At 48.3% G+C, this 21,118-nt stretch overlaps 1 protein-coding gene across 1 annotated transcript in view; it reads right to left on the reverse strand.

Annotated features, from left to right (window-relative positions):
* The window catches only part of PTPN11 (protein tyrosine phosphatase non-receptor type 11), a 477,212-nt gene extending 465,835 nt beyond the window's left edge, over positions 1-11,377 (reverse strand). Inside the window, exon 1 of the mRNA XM_069214808.1 lies at positions 11,100-11,377. Within this exon, the coding sequence (XP_069070909.1) occupies positions 11,100-11,113 (14 nt within the window). The 5' untranslated portion in view covers positions 11,114-11,377. The remainder of the gene's footprint in view (positions 1-11,099) is intronic.
* Positions 11,378-21,118: the final 9,741 nt, after the last annotated feature.

Consider the following 21,118-nt stretch of genomic DNA (forward strand, 5'->3'; position numbering starts at 1 on the left):
ACTGTTACTCTTGCGGTTACAGTGTATATCTTGCTGCGTACTCTTTCTCTGTGGAAATAATGTCGCAGAGAAAGTCTGGATTTAAGCCTTGTCGTGAGTGTGGAGGCAAGATGTCGGTGACGGATCCTCATTCCGATTGCCTTTGGTGTTTGAGCTCCGACCACGACGTCTCGACTTGTGATTCGTGTCAGCACATGAATCCGAAGGCCCTTAAAGAACGCGAGGCGAAGCTGTTTATGGCCAAGTCAAAGGAGAAGCATCACAAGAAAAAGTCTTCTCCAAGACATCGGCGTCATCGAGACTCCCGGCGCCGTAGAGAATCTCGGCGTCATTCAAGGGAGGCTCGTTCCAGGTCTCCGGATCGGCGCCGGAGGACATGGGAGGTCAGTCCCACGGTGACGCCGCATCCTTCGACGCCGTTGCTCTCTCCGGCGTCTCCAACTTCACCTGGACAGGCGTCGGTGATTGAGGTATTGGAGCCTCAAGTGTTTTCTCCGGCGCAGACGCCGAGGCCGGCATCGGGGTCGCCTCCGAGTCAGGCACCCCAGTATCCGGCTTTTCCCACCCCTGGAGCCGATAGTTCCGCATTCTTGAATGCGATGTATTCCATCTTCCAACAGATGGCTCCAGGGGGTGCTCCGGCTGGGCCTTTGGCCTTTTCTTTGGGTGATCCTGCGCCTCTTCGGCCGGCACCCTTTATGCCCTTTCTCCCGTTTGGGAACGTGGGCTCGGCGCCAGTGTCGGCGCCGGTGGCCGCTCCGATGGCTTCGGAGGGATTGGCCCCAGGGATTTCGCTCCCGTCGACGTCGAGATTTCGGCCTGTGACTCCGGTGGGTCCATCCGTTTCATCTGCTCTTCAGTCGGCGCCGAAGTTACCTGTGGCGCCGGATGCGGCGTCGGTGGCTTCGGAAGATCGGCGCCGATCTCCGACTTCGGCGGAGGTATTGTCGACTCCGCGGATTGAGCAACGACTGCATTCAAGGAGGCGTGCTCTCCGGGTACTAGAGGAGCAGGAGTACCAACGAGCCCTAGAGGAAGGAGAGCTAGAGGACTCGGGTGATGGGCTGCGTGGACTGGAGTCGGCCAGTGGGCTGGACACTTCCCCTGAGTGGGACCTTTCGTCCCCGGGGGAATATACCGAGGAAGCTGCTTCCTTTCATACAGTGGTACGGAAGGCAGCTAGTTTTTTGGACCTGCCTTTGCCGGTGGTGGAGGCGAAACAAAACCTTTTGACAGAGGTGGTGCATCCGGCCTCAGCCGCGGCGGAGCCTCTATTACCTTTTAATGACGCTCTGCTGGATCCGGTTTTAGAGGTGTGGAAGAAGCCGGCATCTTCCCCAGCAGTTCACAGAGCCGTGGCCAGGAGGTATCGGACGGCTCCAACTGATCCTGGTTTCCTATCTAGGCACCCTACGCCGGAGAGCTTGGTTGTGCAGGCCTCCTGTTCGTCCAAGTCAGCGCCTGGTTCTTTCCCGACGGTGCCTGGGGACAGAGACTCAAAAAAGCTAGAGGCGCAGTCGAAGAAGATTTTTTCGTCCTGCAGTCTGGCGTTAAAAGCCACTAATGCGACCTGTATCCTGGGGAGGTATATTCATGCTCTGATGGATGACATCTCCTCTTCGTTTACAGAGCTTCCCCAGGGTCTTTTGGATCTTGTCTCTGATGCCCAGGCTGCTGCGACCCAAATTATCCAGACGGGACTGGATACCACCGACTCGGTAGCCAGAGCAATGGGCACAACTGTGGTGGAAAGGAGACAGGCCTGGCTCCGTAACTCGGGCTTTTCGGCAGATGTACAGTCCACATTGATGGATCTCCCGTTTGATGGGGACAAACTGTTTGGGGCTAAGGCTGATTCGGCCTTGGAACGTTTTAAGGAGAGCAGGGCCACGGCTAAGTCGTTGGGACTCCAAGCTCCTTCTTCCACGGCCTCTTCCAGATTCTTCAGGAGGTTTCGTGGATTTGGGCGTGGCTCTTCCTCCTCTTCCTTTCGGGGAAGATATCAGCAACCTGCCTCTTCCCATCCCTATAGATCTTTTAGGGGGAGGGGTAGGGTCCGCACCAGGGGAGCCTCTCAGCAGCACTCTGCCTCTTCCTCATCCTCTGGCGGGGTGCAGCAGGGGAAGCAGCCTTAGGCTTCCACCATTTCCCACTCACTCCTCTCCTGTAGGGGGAAGATTACAGCATTTTCTCACCAAATGGGAGACTGTTACGTCGGACACTTGGGTTCTCAGTGTTGTGGGAAAAGGCTACACCCTTCCCTTTCGGGAGTTTCCGCCCCTCATCCCGCCCCGCCCTTCGTATTGTTCACAAGAACACCTCCTGTTGCTAGAACAGGAGGTAGAAGTCCTCCTTTTAAAGGGCGCGGTGGAGTTGGTCCCGGAGCAGGAAAGGGGTCAAGGAGTTTACTCAAGGTATTTCCTGATTCCCAAGAAGGATGGTCGTTTGAGGCCAATTCTGGACCTGAGGATCTTGAATTGGTTCCTCAAGCAGGAAAAGTTCAAGATGCTGACCCTAGCACAGGTGCTTTTGGCGTTGAACATGGAAGACTGGATGGTGTCTGTCGACTTGCAGGATGCTTACTTTCATATCCCGATACTCAAGTCACACAGGAAGTATCTCCGGTTTGTGGTGGGATCGCAACACTACCAGTTTGCGGTCCTTCCGTTTGGTCTTACTTCAGCACCTCGAGTCTTCACGAAGGTGATGTCGGTGGTTGCGGCAGAGCTCAGAAGGAAGGGGATAGCAGTATTCCCTTACTTGGACGATTGGTTGATCAAAGCCAAGTCCCCGGAGCTTGTGTTGCGTCATCTGCAGTCAACAACCCAGTTGTTGTTCGACCTGGGCTTTTCGGTGAACGAGCCCAAATCTCACCTAGAGCCCTCTCAGCGCCTCCTGTTCATAGGGGCAGTACTGGATACAACATTGGGTCGGGCCTTTCCTCCGCCTCAGCGGATTCAAGATATTCAGGATTTGGTTCCAATGTTTCGAAATGGAGCGGTAGTTCCAGTCCTCAAGGTCCTTCGTCTGCTCGGTCTTTTTGCCTCCTGCATTCTGTTGGTCACGCATGCTCGCTGGCACATGAGGGCTCTTCAGTGGTGCCTCCGAAGGCAGTGGTCTCAACACAGAGGGGATCTAGAGGGTACTGTCAAGATCTCCAGAGATGCTGCTGTGGATTTGAAGTGGTGGATTGCAAGCAACAATCTTTCACAAGGAAAGCCGTTCCAGCAGTCGCCACCAGTGGCCACAGTCATAACGGATGCTTCCACTCTAGGGTGGGGAGCTCATCTGGGGGATCTGGAGATCAAAGGTCTTTGGTCTCCAGAGGAACAGATTTTTCACATCAATCTGTTAGAGTTACGGGCTGTACGTCTGGCTCTCAAGGCCTTCCTCCCTTCCCTTCGTGGTCAGTCGGTACAGGTCCTAATGGACAATACTACCACGATGTGGTATATAAACAAGCAGGGAGGAGTGGGGTCGTACCTTCTCTGCAGAGAAGCTCTTCGACTATGGTCCTGGGCAAAGGACCATCGGATTTGCTTGATAGCAAACCATCTGGCCGGAGTCTTGAACGTGCGTGCGGACAGTCTCAGTCGCCACTTCTCGGCAGACCACGAGTGGCGTCTCCATCCAGATCAAGTCCGTTTAATCTTCCAGAAGTGGGGGTTTCCTCGGGTAGATCTGTTCGCCACTCGAGAGAACGCGCATTGTCCGTTGTTCTGCAGCCTTCAGTATCCGATGCAGGAAGCGTTGGGGGACGCGTTTCAAATGACCTGGTGCGGCCAGTTGCTTTACGCGTTTCCTCCCATACCCTTGATTCCTCGAGTATTGAGGAAGATTCGCCAAGACCGGGCTCTAGTAATCTTAATAGCTCCGGATTGGCCAAGGAGGGTGTGGTACTCCGACCTTCTCCAACTCTCAACGTGCCCGCCGCTCCGTCTCCCTTTCAGGGCAGACCTCCTCTCACAGTCGCAGGGGCAGGTTCTACACCCCAACCTCCAGAGTCTGCACCTACATGCCTGGAGATTGAACGGGGCAACCTGAGTTCCTTCTCTCTCCCGCCTGAGGTAGTGGATGTTATATTAGCAGCCAGGCGACACTCCACTAAATCTATCTACGCTAATAGGTGGTCTAAATTTGTTGCGTGGTGTGGAGAGAGGCAGATTGATCCTTTACATGCTCATCTATCGGACGTTTTGTCTTTTGCTCTATTTCTGGCGCAGAAAGGTTGTGCAGTGGCTACCATTAAAGGTTATTTATCGGCCTTGTCAGCCTTCATATGTCTTCCAGACCAACCATCTTTATTTAAATCCCCTATTGTTATCAGATTCTTGAAAGGTCTTCTAAATCAATATCCTCCAAAGCCATTCGTTATGCCGCAATGGGATTTGTCCTTAGTCCTGACTTTCCTTATGGGGTCCCCTTTTGAACCTATGCATTCTTGCCCCTTGAGGTATTTGGTTTTAAAAACAGTCTTCCTGATAGCTATAACATCAGCAAGGAGAGTGAGTGAGTTGCAGGCCTTATCAGTAAAACCCCCTTATACAACTTTTTATGGGGATAAGGTGGTGTTGAGGACCAAGGCTGCTTTCCTCCCGAAGGTTGTTTCACCCTTCCATTTGGCTCAGGCAATTACTTTGTCCACGTTCTATCCTCCGCCTCATCCTTCCAAAGAGGAAGAAAGACTGCACCGTCTGGACCCAAAGAGAGCGTTGAGCTTCTTTATCGATAGGACAAAGGATTTCAGGCTGGAGGATCAGCTGTTTATTGGATACGTGGGCAAGAGGAGAGGAAAGGCAGTCCACAAGAGAACACTATCCAGGTGGGTTGTTCTTTGCATTAAAATATGTTACTCTTTGGCAAAGAAGGATCCTCCTGAGGGCATTAGAGCTCATTCCACCAGAGCTAAGTCGGCCACTTCGGCCTTAGCCAGAGGTGTTCCTGTGGTCGACATCTGCAAGGCCGCAACTTGGTCGTCCCTTCACACTTTTGCAAAACATTACTGTTTAGATTCTGAGGTTAGAAGGGACGGCCATTTTGCACGGTCAGTGCTGCAGGATTTCTTGGTTTGACCATTTAGGCACCCACCGCCGGGCGTGGTACTGCTTTGGGACTCTATTCATGAGGTGAGGAATCCACAGGTAGTTGTATCCATCAGAAGAACGAGTTACTTACCTTCGGTAACGACTTTTCTGGTGGATACATTAGCTACCTGTGGATTCCTCACGGTCCCACCCGCCTCCCCGTTGCCTTTATGGTCTTGCCAAGTAATCCTTGAGTGCGCTCCTCTTGGTCTTTGAGGGTGCAATAGATGTATATATATAATATCTTTATATATATATAGGTACATGTGTATATATCTTTATGTATATACTTGGTGTGTGTATATATTTTAAAAGAGAGAGTTTTTTATATATATATATATGTACATAAAAAGATTTACAGTTATTCATACAATGTGGTGTATTTTTACAATATAATGGATGTTGCTTTGTTCTTTCATTGCATTGCCTGGTTGTTCTCATGCACGTAAAAAATGATTGGTACTGACGTCCGCACGTCGTCGAGGACCTCTTATTGCCTGTATGACGTCAGACGGCGTCGCGTGCGAGACAGTGACGTCCTCGTCGACGTGCAGAGACTAGTAAGAAGATTTCCGTCGAATGCTGGCGCCATGGGAGTATTCATGAGGTGAGGAATCCACAGGTAGCTAATGTATCCACCAGAAAAGTCGTTACCGAAGGTAAGTAACTCGTTCGTTAAAGTTTTACCCTGAAGTATCATCTTTGGCCAAAACTTTCTAAACAGAAGACTACTTCCAACTCTAGAGACATTAGCAAAATGTAAAATAAATACGTTGGTGTATGACCACATACCTGCTGCATAATAACCTGTCATTTACCAAGAAGCACAGATCAGTGCTTCAGGAAGACATCTTGACCAATTACATTACAGATGTGGTTTGTTTAAAAAACATGACAATGTCACTCAGACCCTGATGACGTTAAAGAGCTGAAATGTTGCTCAAAGGAAACAAATGGAATGATGAGGTAACTTCTGTGTAAACATCAGTGTCATGGTCCCTCTTATTTCCTTCCCTTCCTCCTCCTCCATTACTAAAAGATTACCAAACAAGAACCACTCGATCCTCCTGGCATGAACAGGAGCTATATATTACTTCTTACAACGTTGCACTTCTCGACCAACCAGATAATACTAATTTGACTGCTCGTGTTATCAACAAACGTACATAACCTACTCATTTGGACTTCTCTACCTGGTTAATTTGATCTGTGAAATTTACATTTATACTTCAAGCAGTGTAATCTATGACACCTGAATGTTATTTTTTTGTTTGCTCTACTGTACACCGATATAAAGTCTAACTGTATCAAGTCTGCATTTTTTTATAAAAACAAATTTAATGGCATTCATAAAACTAAAATATTGCCTTCTGGAAAGTAAGGGAACGCATCATTTCACCTGGAACGTAAGGATCACCTCTCCGCCAATGCACAAATGCAAAAACTGTAGCTCCTTGTATTTGCTTGATTAAATACACAATGGGTGAGGCCAACCTTCTGCAAAATCATTGTATGAAAGTACCCTCTTTCTTGGCATGGTTACACCCATTTTCTGCCTGTTGTCAGTGTGTTTGACTGTGTTCACTGGGATCCTGCTAACTAGGACCCCAGTGATTATGCTCTCTCCCTTCAAACATGGTTACTTAAACAATTTTCACCCCACATTTGACATACTGGTACCCCCATCTGAGTATAAGGTAACCAGGTACCCAGGGCACTGGTGTACTAGGGGATCCCCATTGGCTGCAGCATGTATTATGCCACCCATGGGGAGCCCGTGCAAAGTGCCCTGCAGGCCTGCCATTGCAGCCTGCGTGAAAGGGTGCATGCATCCTTTTTCACTACAGGTCACTGCACCAGGTCCCTGTAAGTCACCCCTGTTTTTTTTAGTGAATTAATGGTTACGCATGGGTATGTGTGGTTGTTTTGATTGACTTGAGATTTTCATTTTATAGGGCTAGGGGGATCTTTCTGTTTTTTTTTCTTAGGCTGGTTTATCTATGTATCTACTATATCTAAATCAGCATGAGAAAGTATAATATTAAGATTGCATTTTTCATATGTTCGTGTTGTAATAAAGTGAATTTTGTAAGTACAATCAACAACTTGAGAGATATGTAGCATTGTATCAAAATTAGATTATCTCACTTATATCCTATATAAATATATATATTGTCATTTTTCGGGTGGCCCACTATGTGTTTATTCTAGTACTTTTCCCTAGAAGGGCCATCTGTTTGTCATTCAGGGACTCTCATGTATTATTATAATCCCTCCTGATAGGTAGTCCGTCACCTGGCTAGGTGACCAATTCCCCTTTCACAGCTATTTAGGGTCTGTCTTGGGTGGGTCCTCAGATTCATCTTGCAAGATTACGGCAGGACTCCCCTGCAACTTCTACTTCGACTTTTAGCCACTGGAACCGTGACTGAACTCTCCAGGAACAGACAATTTGCATCCAAGAAGAAGCCTCTGCTTGAAACATTGTTTTCACGGCTTCTCCCGACTTCTGCAACATTTCCCCAGCTGTGCATCCTCTGAGGGCGGCAAGTCTTCAGTCTGCACGAGAAGGAAGAAGAAATCTCCCTTGGAGTGAAGAAGTCACTCCCCTGCATCCGCAGGCACCGACTGCAACGAGTGGCTGCATGGATCTCCTCTCATCCTGGGCCCTGTGGATCCTGCATAACGGGTGGTGGTCCGGAGTAGTCCTCTTGGTCCTCTCTGCCAGCTGTCCAACTTTGGTGGAGGTAAGCCCTTGCCTTCCCATACAGGACAGTACCTCCCATGCACCATGTCTCTAGCAGCTGCGAAAGCTTGTATGCATCTCCTCCAGGGGACCTTCAGGATCCATGTAGCCCCAGCCCCAAGAACTCCTTCCTGCGACGCACAGACCTCTGCGTGCTTCTCCTGCGGCATGGGACCCCTATCCGGTTGTGCTGCGTGGGCTCCTCTGTGACTCCTGGTTCCTCTTCCTATGGGTCTCCTGTGGGGGCTGCCTCTTCTTCTGTGTTCTCTCTGCTGTGCTGAGCATCCCCCTAGGACACCTCCCGTGGGTTGAGTCCTCCTGGACCTTGCTGGTCCCCTGCAGCTCCACTTTTGCTTCACCGCGACTTCTGCCTTTGCCAAGGCTTGTTTGTGGCTTTTCCACACCCCTGACCGACTGCAATCATCCATCCGGCGTGGGATGTCGACTGCATCCTCCAGGAATTCTTCACCTACTCCAGGGCTGCATTCCTGACCGTCTTCATCCTACTGTCGACCAATTCCTGCAACCACAGCTGGGTGGGTAATAGCTCCTACTCCTCCTGCACTCTTCTGTGACTTCTGGAATTGGTCCCCTTCTTCCACAGGTCTTCCTCTTCACAAATCCACTGCTGGTTTCTTGCAGTCTGGTCTGAGTGTTGCATTTTCTTCCTTTTGGGTAGTTAGGGGAAAATCCAGTAATTTATTCCTTTCTTCCTGGTCGCTAGGGGGCACAGTGGTACTTACCCTTGGGGTTTCCTAGTACCCCAGCTCCCCTCTACACATTTCACTTACCTAGGTGGGGGTCATGTGCTCGCATTCCATTTTGTTTAGTATATGCTTTGAGCTCCCCAGAGGGTCACTATTGTCTATTTGCATTTGCGCTGTTTATCACTTTTTATGTCTATTTCTGATAACTAGTGTACATATTTGGTGTGTTTACTTACCTCCTATTGAAGGGTTGCCTATCTAGAGTTTTGGTACTGTGTTACTGTAATAAAGACCCTTTATTTTTGTAACACTGAGTGTTTTCTCTCAGGTGTGTAAGTGTTGTGTGACTACAGTGGTACTACATGAGTTTTGCATGTCTCCTAGATAAGCCTTGGTTGCTCATCCACAGTTACCTCTAGAGAGCCCGGCTTCTAGACACTGCCTACACTAATAGGGGATACCTGGACCTGGCATAAGGTGTACGTACCTTAGGTACCTACCACACACCAGGCCAGCTCCCTACAATCATTCAAAAATAAATTTCAATATTCAATGCAATCATCATCAAAAGGCTGGACTATGACAACACATTCTACGGAAGAATATCCAAACAACTCCTAAACAGACTCCAGACCATACAACACCGCTGCAAGACTCATACTAGACATCCCATGCCGCACCCACATCACACCAAACCTCAGGAAGCTTCACTGGCTCCTCATTCTTAAGTGCAGCCAATTCAAACTTCTTGCATGCACATTCAAAGCCCTACACAACACAGGACCAGAATACCTGAACTGCCTCATACACTTTCACCAGACACTTACCCTCTGCCTCACTTTCACTTGCACATATTCCCCATATCCACAAAGGCAAAACTGGAGGCCACTAATTCTCTTACATAGCACCCAAGACATGGAACGACCTCCCTCAACACATCAGAGCCTCCTCCTCACTCCTTGAGCTCCGCAAGAAGCTGAAGACCTGACTCTTCATATAAGCACCGTGGGGGACCATATACACCTGCCCAAGCGACTGAATACCCCTCCCTGTAGGTGATTCATGCACTACACAAATCAATATAACATAACAATGTTCAGTGTGCAATTTGAACACTCACAGGTGGAAAGTTAACTAAGACATTGCAATTTCAGATCAATAACCTATACTATAAGATATAAATCTGAGGAACATCTCTGGCTCTATAAAAACACAAAACTAAATTAATATTAGCTTACTATATACTACTTAACATTTCAGCTTTGTTGTTTCAAAGTGCCGTAAACATCATTATTATTCAACTTAATCAACCTCAGATGGATGAAAGCAAAGATTGCCCTGCCCTAAATCAAACTTCAGACCCAAAGATCACATCAGATGTCAAAAGCAAATGTTAAACCTCTTAACTCATCCAGACATCTTGCCAGTTACTGGGAAACTTACAGATTTGTTCTACACTTGTCAAGCATATATCTGAAGACGTTGACAGGAATGATCTAGGCTAGCCAAAGGGCGATATAACTCATCTGTTTAAAATTGTATTTAAAAATACATGATGAATAGAGTGGCACTGCCAGTGCATCCACTTACACCTTCTTAAACACACCTAGTGTGTTTATGGTGCATGTCCACAATTACAATTGAAACACGAGATGTGGGGGTGATTTTCCGGAAACGGAGAACACACAATGAATTGAACGAAAAATCTCATTGCAGAATGTATTTATATATATTATTCATTATCAGTTATGGTTCCAATTTATGAACATCACAGTGACATACTTCTCGCTGTTCTACCGAACGTGAGCAAGAGAAAAGAAAACATTTCTTCCTGATCCATTGATGTCATATTAATTCTGAACCCAGAGAAGTTTTGAAAAAAATATGTTCAAAATGAAAGATATTTCGTAAAGCAGATTAAAGAATATAAAGTTTGAAACAGTATCATGTTCCTTTCATTGTGTGCTCTCTGTTTTGGGGAAATCACCCTAATATATATATATATATATATATACACACACACACACACACACACACACGTTGTGAATTTTTAACACTATAATCAGTACACGAAGCAGAAACGAAGAATCAAAAGAAAACATATGATGTTAGTTAGGGGCACAGTAAAGAAATATGGTGGGTCTCCGAAAATTACCACTGAGCATAAGACTGGACCAAAATCCCTGAGTCTGACTGCCAAACTGATCATTCCTATACGAGCTTTCAGTTAAAGTGCTACCACTATAAGAAAATATTAATATACAACAACTGACTCGTTCAAGTAGTCAGCTCTCCTAAGTCTGCTTAACAATGTCAATGTTGCATACAATAACATGCTTTACGAATGTCCACTTAAAAATATATTTTGCCACCAGCCAATCAATGAAAGTTGGACTAAGAAACACAGCATGTTACTGTAGGGACTTGGTCCAGTTTAAGTGCAACTCACTAGAGCACAGCATTCGGTAGTCTTAAAAAGGAGTGACTCAGAAAAAGGTAAATATATCTGCCCGAAAAATGTTGGTGATAGCAGGTTATGGCATCTTAACAGAGTATTCTCACCTCCTAGAAGTCATATTTGTCTGGCTTCTAGATCACTTCCCACTGATCTCAACAGCCTTCTTCTTGCTCGCATACAGTCGCATTGGACTCAGCAGGTAATAGACCGTTTCCCATTGGGTTCACGCGTCAGGTTCCAACCTCGTCATCCTGTTAAACGGTTACCAAATCTAAAAATAAACTTTAAAAAAAAATAAAACCAAAAACCCTTTGCAGGAGACTCCACCAGAACTCGGAGTGCGCATAGATGACGTCATGCAAGAGCGACTGCCTCCATACACACTTGCCATAGAAAAAGGACTCAAGAAAGTAAGTTTCCGCATAGCATGTCAGCCATATTGGTCGAGAGTATTTTCAGAGCAGTGGAACAGGACCTCCAACTTCTAATGTCGTATACATCTAAAATAAAAGCGATTTCTTATCAAAGCACGTTTCAGTACATAAAGTCCAACTATAATAATAATGATAATTTTAAAAAGATTTTAGTGTCGCTCAGTTTTAAAGTGCATGAAGAACACGTTTTAATTTTTAGCGACCGATCTCTACCCACCGTTATTATGGCGGATTCAAAAGAGGACACGTGTGTTGAAAGATGGCTTCTTTTTTAAGTACATCCAAAAGTAGGTTGAAACATGTTCTCCTTTCTATGTATATGCCACCGCACGTTCCTTTGCACCCGTGACCCGCCCCTGTCTATTTTGCTCTCTGCATTTTCCTAGCACAGACTCCACGCAATCTGCCCGACCCTGACGCGTGAGTGTGCTATGTGGGGGCACAGCTTCCTTACTGGATATTCTTTTCTAGTGATGCAAAAAGCATTGGTAAAGCAACTGGGCCTCGTCTTTAGGACCTTATGGATATGACAATTTTTTTAAAATAATTAAAACATGCAATGGCAAAAGCAGTAGATTTCGTCTTTAGGGGATTGCTGTTGGTTTTGTCAATTTCTGTTAGACGTGTCTGCTGTGCAGCATGGTTGAAATTGAGGTTAAAAAGCACTTTGATGTGTCCTCAACCAGCCCCGCGATGGGCAATGATCCGTTTCTTTACTATCTACCTTGACAAAAAAATAAACGTTTAATTATGTTATATCCGAGCAGAAGCTCGCCATTTGGAGCCCGCATGAAAACAGCATCAAAGAGGTCACGAAAAGCAGGGAGCACAGTTCAGTTTGCATCTTTGTAACATCTTGAAATCAGCTGGTGTGTCTTTTGGGTGCCTTTTCCGTGGCAGGATAGCAAACAATGCAATGTTTTCAAACAACAAAGAGGGAAGTGACTGGGTGTGGCCAGGGCAAGCAACAATGTAGGAGGGGTGGAGCAAGCATGCAACAACACAGGGGGGAGGAGGGGTGGTCAGATCAACAAACATACTGTAGTCAAGTTTTTGTCAGAAATAAAGAAGTGACACAATTCCAATAATAATTGAGTATATTTATAAGTAAATAAAATACGTCCGGAAGTACAGTACAGTTCTGTAACTGAAACCACTCTCAACTCAGCTCTTACAAACAGCGTTTTTTTAATACACTAGGTTCCACTTCCTTCATACCTTTACAATTAACAAAATACCATAATTCTTTAAACGCTATCTGACTGCTTGTTACAAAAATACAGTTATAACAGATATAATACATATATCTTTCTACATACACAGTAACCTTCTATCCTACCCTTTGAACTCTATCAATATGTCCTCCCTACATGTCTACCAGCCTTTGAGGTTTTACGGTCTGCCCCCCATTTACTGCTAACATTGAAACACATCTAGTGCAGTGGATAGGGTCCACAGAAGCACACATTGCTTGAAGAGCAACCCGGAGAACACAGGAGTGGGGTTGGTGGAAGAGAAGAGCAGCATATGTGGGACACAACTGAAAAACACTTGCACTCTCATGGAGTGCTTCACAAAAAAAGTAAAAAAGGAGCTCCTGAAAACAGAGTACTCGAGGAAGAACAAAAGGAGCAAATCACAGGTGGTAAACAGGCTCTGCTCCAGCGGAGGGACAAACATGCTAGATGGGTTACAGCGAACAGAAAGCAAGCAAATGTGAAAACAGAGTGCCAATGGTAAGCAATGGGCAGAATGCATTCCTAGGTAACCTTTCAGCATGTCCCCAATATGTCTTTGCAGCCAGGGCTTCGAACTAAAAAAACAGCATGGGTGGGTGGAGGCTTGGGCTGGCTGAGGATACAGACACTCCGGTCTAAATAGTGACAATCATGGAATGGAATGGAGAAAACTTTCAATGTAGTGGAAACACTCTTTCTGTGTAAGGGCATTACGTTAGTTTATCAAACAAATTTCAGCAGGAAAGACAAAGTAATTGTATATCAATATCTTCATTTGATGGTGATTGGAAATAAACTACTTGTGCATTTGCATTGTTTTTTGTACTGTGACTTCATGCATCTGGCCTTTAAACAGGGTGTAATAAACTGAAGAATTCTGGAAAATACAGGAAACAGATTTTGCAGATCATCACAATGTAACAGCAGATGTCCCCATGTCACCTAACGCCCACTAGGTCTTTGGATTCCAACAAGCAAACCAATATTTGCCGAACATGGACAGCGGTTTTATGATATAGCAGGTAAAAAAATTGAAAAATCGGCTAAATCAGGTATTTTTTTACAGTCGAGCCTGCGTCGCATGCGCTCGCGCATGCATATCACTAGCAAGACGCTTTAGGTATTAGAAAAGGGCTCGGAGCCCCGTTGACGTCACTTTAGTGTCTTTCATTGGAATGTTGGCTTGCCTGTTAGAATCCGCTGCATTTGATTAGTGGAAGGCACGCATACGTCATGCCTTTTCCGGTGGTTAGACCTCCTCGAGCGCAGCGACCATGTACAGAAAACATGCGAGGCTCGCTGTTTCCAGTCAGGTTTGTGGACTACTTTTTCTCTTATTCGCACCGCGATCTCACTGGGCAGAAGTCGAGCGCTTTGCATGCTATCGACCTTGTTACACAGTTAATTGCACTTTTGCCGATAGGTATTATTACATGTGAACTGTAGCAGCGTGATCACACTGTTTTTTTCTTTTAATACAAGAAAAATCCGGTTGGGAGTTTACAACTGGGAATAGCTGTAACTCCGACAAATGCAAGACCCTAGTGCATTGCAAATGCTTGTTCTTATTTGTAATGTAAACATAAAACAGGGAATACAAGAAAACAACCTCAAAAGTATTTTAAATCTATCTAAGTGATTAGGAATAGAAAACCAAACAGCTCAATCACAAATCATGAACAAATGGCCAGTATTTTTGCTCTTGGAAAGGTGTTAGTCCGAATACTATTAAACATGGCACATCTCAGGTCACAGACTCACCTCAGCATCTTGTACTCAGAGCCTGTAATCAGTCACTTGATGTAGATCAGGCTCAATCAGGAGACTTAGCTTGCTGTTCAGGTGTCTACCTGAGCATTTTGTTCTCCATGTTCACAGACATCCGTCCAACACCTCCTCGCATTGGCTTTACTTCTGCTACTGTCACTCCATAGAATAGATGTTGGGATGCGCTTTTCCCACTCTAGTGCTGAGGATAAACTCCCAGAGTCTGCACTCGCACAGTACAAGGAGATCCGAGGGATCACTTCTGTCACTTTCGGCACAGGACTTTAGATCTATCTTGGAATCCGCCGAAACACAGCATCAACATTCCTGTCAAATATATGAATTATTGTTTTTTATTTGTGTTTTTTAATTATTCTGCACTTGTAATGTTTTTATGAATTTTAATCGGGGGGCTCGAAATACAAACTGTTGTGAGAAATCCCATGCTAAAGCTTAAATGTAACATCATGTTAAATATTGAGATTCATGTCAGAACTAAGGGCCAGATGTACGTACTACCTGAATTGCGATTTGCAAATTGCGAGTCAGAGAGACTCGCAATTTGCGAGTCGCAATTCAGTATGCAGGATGGTGTCCCTGACACCCTCTGCGACTCACAAGGGGGTCGGTCGCAAAGGCCCACCTCATTAATATTAATGAGGTGGGTCGCAATTTGCGACCCCCTTGAGACTCGCAGCACTCACAGGGATGGTGGCCTGCTGGAGACAGCAGACCACCATGTCTGTGACTGCTTTTAAATAAAGCAGTTTTTTTGTTTTTGTAATGCAGCCCGTTTTCCTTAAAGGAAAACGAGATGCATTACAAAATTAAAAAATGAAACGTTCGTTTCATTTTTTCAGGGCAGGCAGTGGTCCATAGGACCACTGCCTGCCCTGAAAAAATGTTTTCCATGCCATTCACAAAGGGGAAGGGGTCCCATGGGGACCCCTTCCCTTTTGTGAATGGGTTACCACCAGTGTGACACTGGTGGTAACTGCGATTACTTTGCGACCATGTTCGCGGTCACAAAGCAATGCAGCATCGTGCTGCGACTTGCAATTAGGAAGGGGAACACCCCTTCCTAATTGCGACTCGCAGTCCCGTTTTGCGAGTCGGTAACCAGGTTAACGACTCGCAAATCAGGGTTTGGGCATCACAATGTGCTTTTTGCACATCGCAAACAGCAAAATTAGCTGTTTACGACATGCAAAACATTGCTACATCTGGCCCAAAGTAACATTTGTGAAAAGTTTTTAATAAATGAGCTAATATATTTCAACTAAATATAGTGCTCAAGTGTAGTACATATTACTACCGAAAGTCCTTTCATAATTAAATGCACCTAGAAAATAACTGCTAAACTCAAGGTATTGCTTGAAGAGAAGCACTTTTTGTTAACATGTCTGGAGAGGTAATCAGTAGGATTCTAAGTTCCTAGCTTCTTTTTCATGATGAACTGATACTACTGGAGCTGCAGTATCCATTTCTCTATCTATTGGTGCCTAAGCTACTAAAACTATATGAAAAAGCATAACATTAGAAATGGCTGCCAGCTATGACCAGTGAGACTGAAATTAAAATCTTCAGCTTCAGTGGACCAGGCTGGCCAAGGACCATTTGGACAGGGCCAGGGCTATATCAGGACATCCTCAGCTTGTTGGCAGGCACATCCTCTGGATACCACCAGCGATGGGGAGGGAGACCAAGAATCAAGCAGGGGTAGTGCATCCACAAGGTCAGAGACATTGTTATCTACATCAACAGCACTAGTAGAGGCTGAGGAGACTGAAGGGGGGAGCAATGAGAGGGACACCACCAGCCTGGACAATGATGAACGTGGGTCTCCCTGGACCCACAAAAACTAGAAATAGAGATGGTGCCCTGTGAGCAGGCCCCAACACCAACCCCTCCTTAACTCTTGAGGCCCTCAATCCATCCTCCAGCTGCACCCCTTGGCACTACTCTAATCCCCCTTCAAGTGCTTGCCAAGAAGAGCTGAGGGAGATATCTGCCCCAACACCCTACACCCCTCATGTTTAACCAAAACTCCTTCAAGTGTGGTTGCTCCTGTGGGTGAACCCCAGGGTGTGATGGTGGCAGATGATAATGTCTGGACTGTGTTCTCTCAGGGCAGTAGGTCAGAAAAGAGCTTTGCTTGTTCCGGGAGTAACAGTCCGGGCTTTAGGAGAATATCAATGCCTCCATCACTGCTTTGGGTGCAGCCATACTGCCTGCGTTGTCCCAAAGACCCACACAGACCACTGTTGTTGTGTCTCCAAGTGTGTCTTCCCTCTCTGTTACTCCTTGTGTGTTATGCTCTTGTGGCGTGTCTAGTCTTGCACTGACCAGCCACAGTGAGTCTGCAGAGGATCGAGATATAGTCATCAAAGAAGACTGTGAGAATGGCCAGTGACTGTGTATCCCCCAAGCCTGGACACTTGCAGGGAAACTACATGTGGCTTAGGGTGGACATTATTTTATATGTTGACAATTAACTCTTTAGGGCAATGTTTTGACTGTGGACTTAATATTATTTGATAGGCTGGTTCCCCTGACATTTCCACATGTGTTTTTATTATGTTGCCCAACGCCCTCCAAGTTCCCTTGCCCAATCTGCGTGAAGAATTTTTTTTTGGGGGGGGGGGGGGTGGAGGTGGCCGACCAGCAAGATGGCCGACACGGTGTGAGGCTCTGCCGGATTAGGGGCTGAAATTCTACATTTCTCCTGATTCAGTGGTGCTGTAGGCGCCCCCCGACTGGAGGCATTAGTGAACGGACCGGGCTCTTCCTGGTTCGTAAATCTACAGACTTGGTGCCTGGGGGAGTCGGTGAAGTGCCGGGCCCTGCTGGCAGTCGGCTGGGCCGGAGGCGGGGCGGCGCTAGGTGCTGCCGGGCTGCCGCAAGGCTGCTGTGGGGCCGTGAGGGGCTCTCTCGCGGCCCCATCGAGGATAGGTGAGGCGCGGCGCTGGTTGGGGGGACCCTCGGCGGTCTTGTCGGGCCGCGGCCCCCATGAAGCTGTGGACCTGGTCGAGGCCTGGTGCGGCGCCACGTGGTTGATTTGCGGCGCGTGGCTGCTGGGAGGCGCGCATCGCGGCTGCTGGGCTTCCCCGCTCTGGTGGTGACTGCGGAGGCCAGGGGGGGTTCCCCCGTGGCCTGCCTGGAAAGGAGGTGCGGCGGCGCTGGTTGGGGGGGCTATCAGCAGGCTTGCCGGGCCACGCCCCCCTCCCCCCTGGGAAGTGGTAGGCCCAGTCAGGCCTAGATTGGTGCGGCGCGGCTGCCTGGAGGCACGCGTAGCGGCTGCGGGCCTTTCCTGCCTTGAAGGGGGGACCGGAGACGGAGAGGCCTGATCTGGAGGAGGTTCGCGGGGGCCCTTTGGGGCGGTGGAACTTCTGCTTTCAGGGGGCCCCTGTGGGATATATGCCAGAGAGGGCCGTTTTCGGTGGCTTACTGGGAGGCGGCCTTGATTTGGGCCTCGAGTGGTGAGCCCCTGCTGGGGGGGCCTGTATTGCCTTGCATTGTCGCTGGCGGGATCGGGCCGGGGGGAGGCCTCGTTGTCGCTCATTGCGGGGTCCGGAGAGCTTTTGTCTCCCCCTTCTCTGGGGCTTGTGGAGAGCTGAGGAGACGCTTGGGGTACCTTGCGTGTTCTTGAGAATACGGCTGTTGGTGCTGCGATTGCTGGACAACTTCCTCCGGAGGAGTGCGACTGTCGGTGGGTGTGATCTAATCAGTGGCTGGAGAACTCCCTGTGGGTGGCCGGCTCCCCTCTGCTTGCTGTGGACTCACCTGCCTCTGGCCACTTGGTGGAGTGTCTGGAGTCGGGCTGTCCGGAGCAGCCGCGATGGGTAAGGCGGAGCAGCGACAGGCCAAGATCTCCTTTGAGGGTGGCAGACAGAAGGGAAGCACTGCAGCGCTGCAATCTGGTGAGGTGCAGAGGGAGGATGGGCCTTCAGAGGCTTCTGTCAAGCCCATGTTCCTGGATCTTAAGAGTAGCTTGGCCAGGAATAGACGCTACGTTGGATCACTTGACAGAGCAGATGGACCGCATCAGGGCTCGGGTGGATGAGCATGACGCTCGATTTGAGCAGCTGGAGTCACGCACTTCGGCGATGGAGGATCAGCGACACGGGGAGAGAGAGCATTTGCTGCAGATGGAGCGAGTACTGGAGGTCATTAGGGCTAAGAACGAGGATTTAGAGACGCGGTCCCAGCGCAATAACGTTCGGTTGCTTGGCCTCCCTGAGACCACAGACATGGGCAGGATGGAGGATTTTGTGGAGCAAATGCTTGCCAATCTGTTTCCTGGTGAGCTTTCTCGTATGCTGGTGGTGGAGTGGGCTCATAGATCCCTGGGTCCCAGGCCCCCTCCTGGGACCCCGCCGAGACCTGTTATCTTCCGTCTCTTGAATTATCGTGACCGCGATGCTGTGCTGCGCCTGGCTCGGAATCGCTGCCCGGTGGTATATAGAAACACTGAGCTGCAATTTTTTACGGACTACACTCCAAGTGTGCAGGCAGCGCGTAAAGCGTTCTTGCCAGTTAAGCGCTCTCTGAGTCTGACTGCAGCTCGATTTTCGCTTATCTACCCGGCTAAGCTTCGGATACAACATGGTGGAACACTGCATTTTTTTACTGATCCGAAGCTGGCGGCCAAGTTTCTTAAGATGCTCCCTCGGCGCCCTGCGGCTGAACAGGCTGGAGCTTCGGGCTCGGAGCAGGCGTGCCTCAGTGATACTGATTGACTGTTCTGCAGTTGTGATGACGGCTGGCCCTGAATCATCGCGGGTGGCATCTCGGTGGTGCCGCTGATTTTCTTTTCAGCGCTTCTGAATCAGTTTATCTGCCTCTTTTTATTAGCCCTTTGTCCCTTCCGGCCTGTCTGTTTTTCGGATGGGCTGGATGGCTAGCTTCACGACCCCTGGATGAGTCCTTTCCTTCTGATGTGGGGTTCAGATCTTCTCTGTTTGGGGAAGTGGGTGTTTTGCTTCGACTTGTTTGGGGGGTCCGCATCGGTGGGGGGGTCTGGGTTTTGATTTCTTGTTTATGTGATGTTCGACTTGCATTACTGTGTTATTATGTTGGACGGAGTTGGATGGCGGCGGTGGTCGGTTCTGCAGCGGAATGCCTTTGAATAATGTTGGGAGGATGCTGGGGGCAATGACGGCGGTCAGTTGCCTTACGTGGAACGTGCGTGGTTTGAATGATCAGTGGAAGGTGCGTCATGTCTCTGCTTATATCCAAAGGCATAGTATAGATTTGTGTCTACTTCAGGAGACTCATCTGGTGGCCCCGATGATGAAGCGGCTGAGAGCAGGGTGGATCGGAGAGTGTCATGTGCGGTGTTTTCCAGGTATGCTAGAGGGGTGGCAATCTTGCTGCGCAAGGGGCTGCAATGGCGCACGCATCGTGTGATAGCAGATCCGAATGGGCGATATGTGCTGCTGGGCGGGACATTGTTAGACAGGCCCTGTCGGTTGGTGTTAGTGTACGGGCCTAATGTGGATGACCCTGGCTTTTTTCTGCGAGGTGTGGTGTTTGGTGGAGTCGTTGGGCAGTGGTGCTGTGATCTGGGGGGAGATTTTAATGTGGTTTTGGATCCGGAGAGGGACTGGGAGAGTTCAACTAGGCCTAGGCATTCTGCTGCTGCTGCTTTGTAGAATGTGATGTGTGATGGTGCTTTGGTTGATCTCTGCAGAGCTAAGCATGGGGATCTGCGAGAGGGCACATGTGTTAACTATGTCCATAACAGCTGGTCCCGACAAGATCACTGGCTGGGGACTAGGGATGTGGAGATGTGGACGTATTCGGTGGGGCATATGGCCCAGACCCTTTCAGACCCTTCTCCGGTGCGGTTGCGGCTGTCGATACCTGGGGCTCCGAGGGCTGCGTTTGATTGGCGTTTGCCGCAGGGAGCTCTTCGTGATGAGGTGTTCCGTGAGGAGGTGCGGGAGGCCAATTTGCATTTCTTCGCTGAGAATCATGGGTCGGTGGATTCTGCCGGAACGCTTTGGGAAGCCTTTAAAGTGTTTATTCGAGGGGTGTGCCTCTCCAAGCAGCATGATGTGCTTCGTGACTTGCGTCGGGAACTAGCTGAGCTGGAGTCTCAGATAGCAGAGATGGAGGCGAAATTGGCAGCGGACTGGGCTGGTGGGACGTTGGCGGATTTGCGGGGTGCAGTCTCTCGCTATGAGGAGGCATCCGACTGCGAGGTTTGCTTTTTGGGGAAATATGCCAGGGCCAGGCGTTATGGGGAGGGTGACAGGGCGGGTTGCACCTTGGCGAGTATGCTGCGTAGGCCCTGGGCGAGTGGGTATGTCACTGAGATAGACGGACGGGAAGGACAGCGGGTAACAGGAACGGTGGGGATTGTGCAGGCCTTTGCACGGTACTATGAGGACTTGTATTCAGCACCTGCTATGTCAAATCTTGATGCAGTGCAGGCTTACTTCGATGACATCAGTCTGCTCTGGTTTGATGACAAGCATAGGGCCTATTTTGATGAGCCCTTCTCGATGGAAGAGAGCAGTAATTAGTGGACTACCTGGTGACAAGGCTCCGGGCCTCGATGGCTTGACCCCTGCTTTTTACAAGGAGTACTCCGATATTCTGGCTCCTTCCCTGTTGGAGGTTTATGCTGAGGTGCTGGAGGAGGGCTCTCTCCCCGCCTCCTTGCAGGAGGCACTGATT

The sequence above is a fragment of the Pleurodeles waltl genome, chromosome 11 (assembly GCF_031143425.1).
Source record: "Pleurodeles waltl isolate 20211129_DDA chromosome 11, aPleWal1.hap1.20221129, whole genome shotgun sequence".
In the NCBI taxonomy this organism is placed as follows: Eukaryota; Metazoa; Chordata; class Amphibia; order Caudata; family Salamandridae; genus Pleurodeles; species Pleurodeles waltl.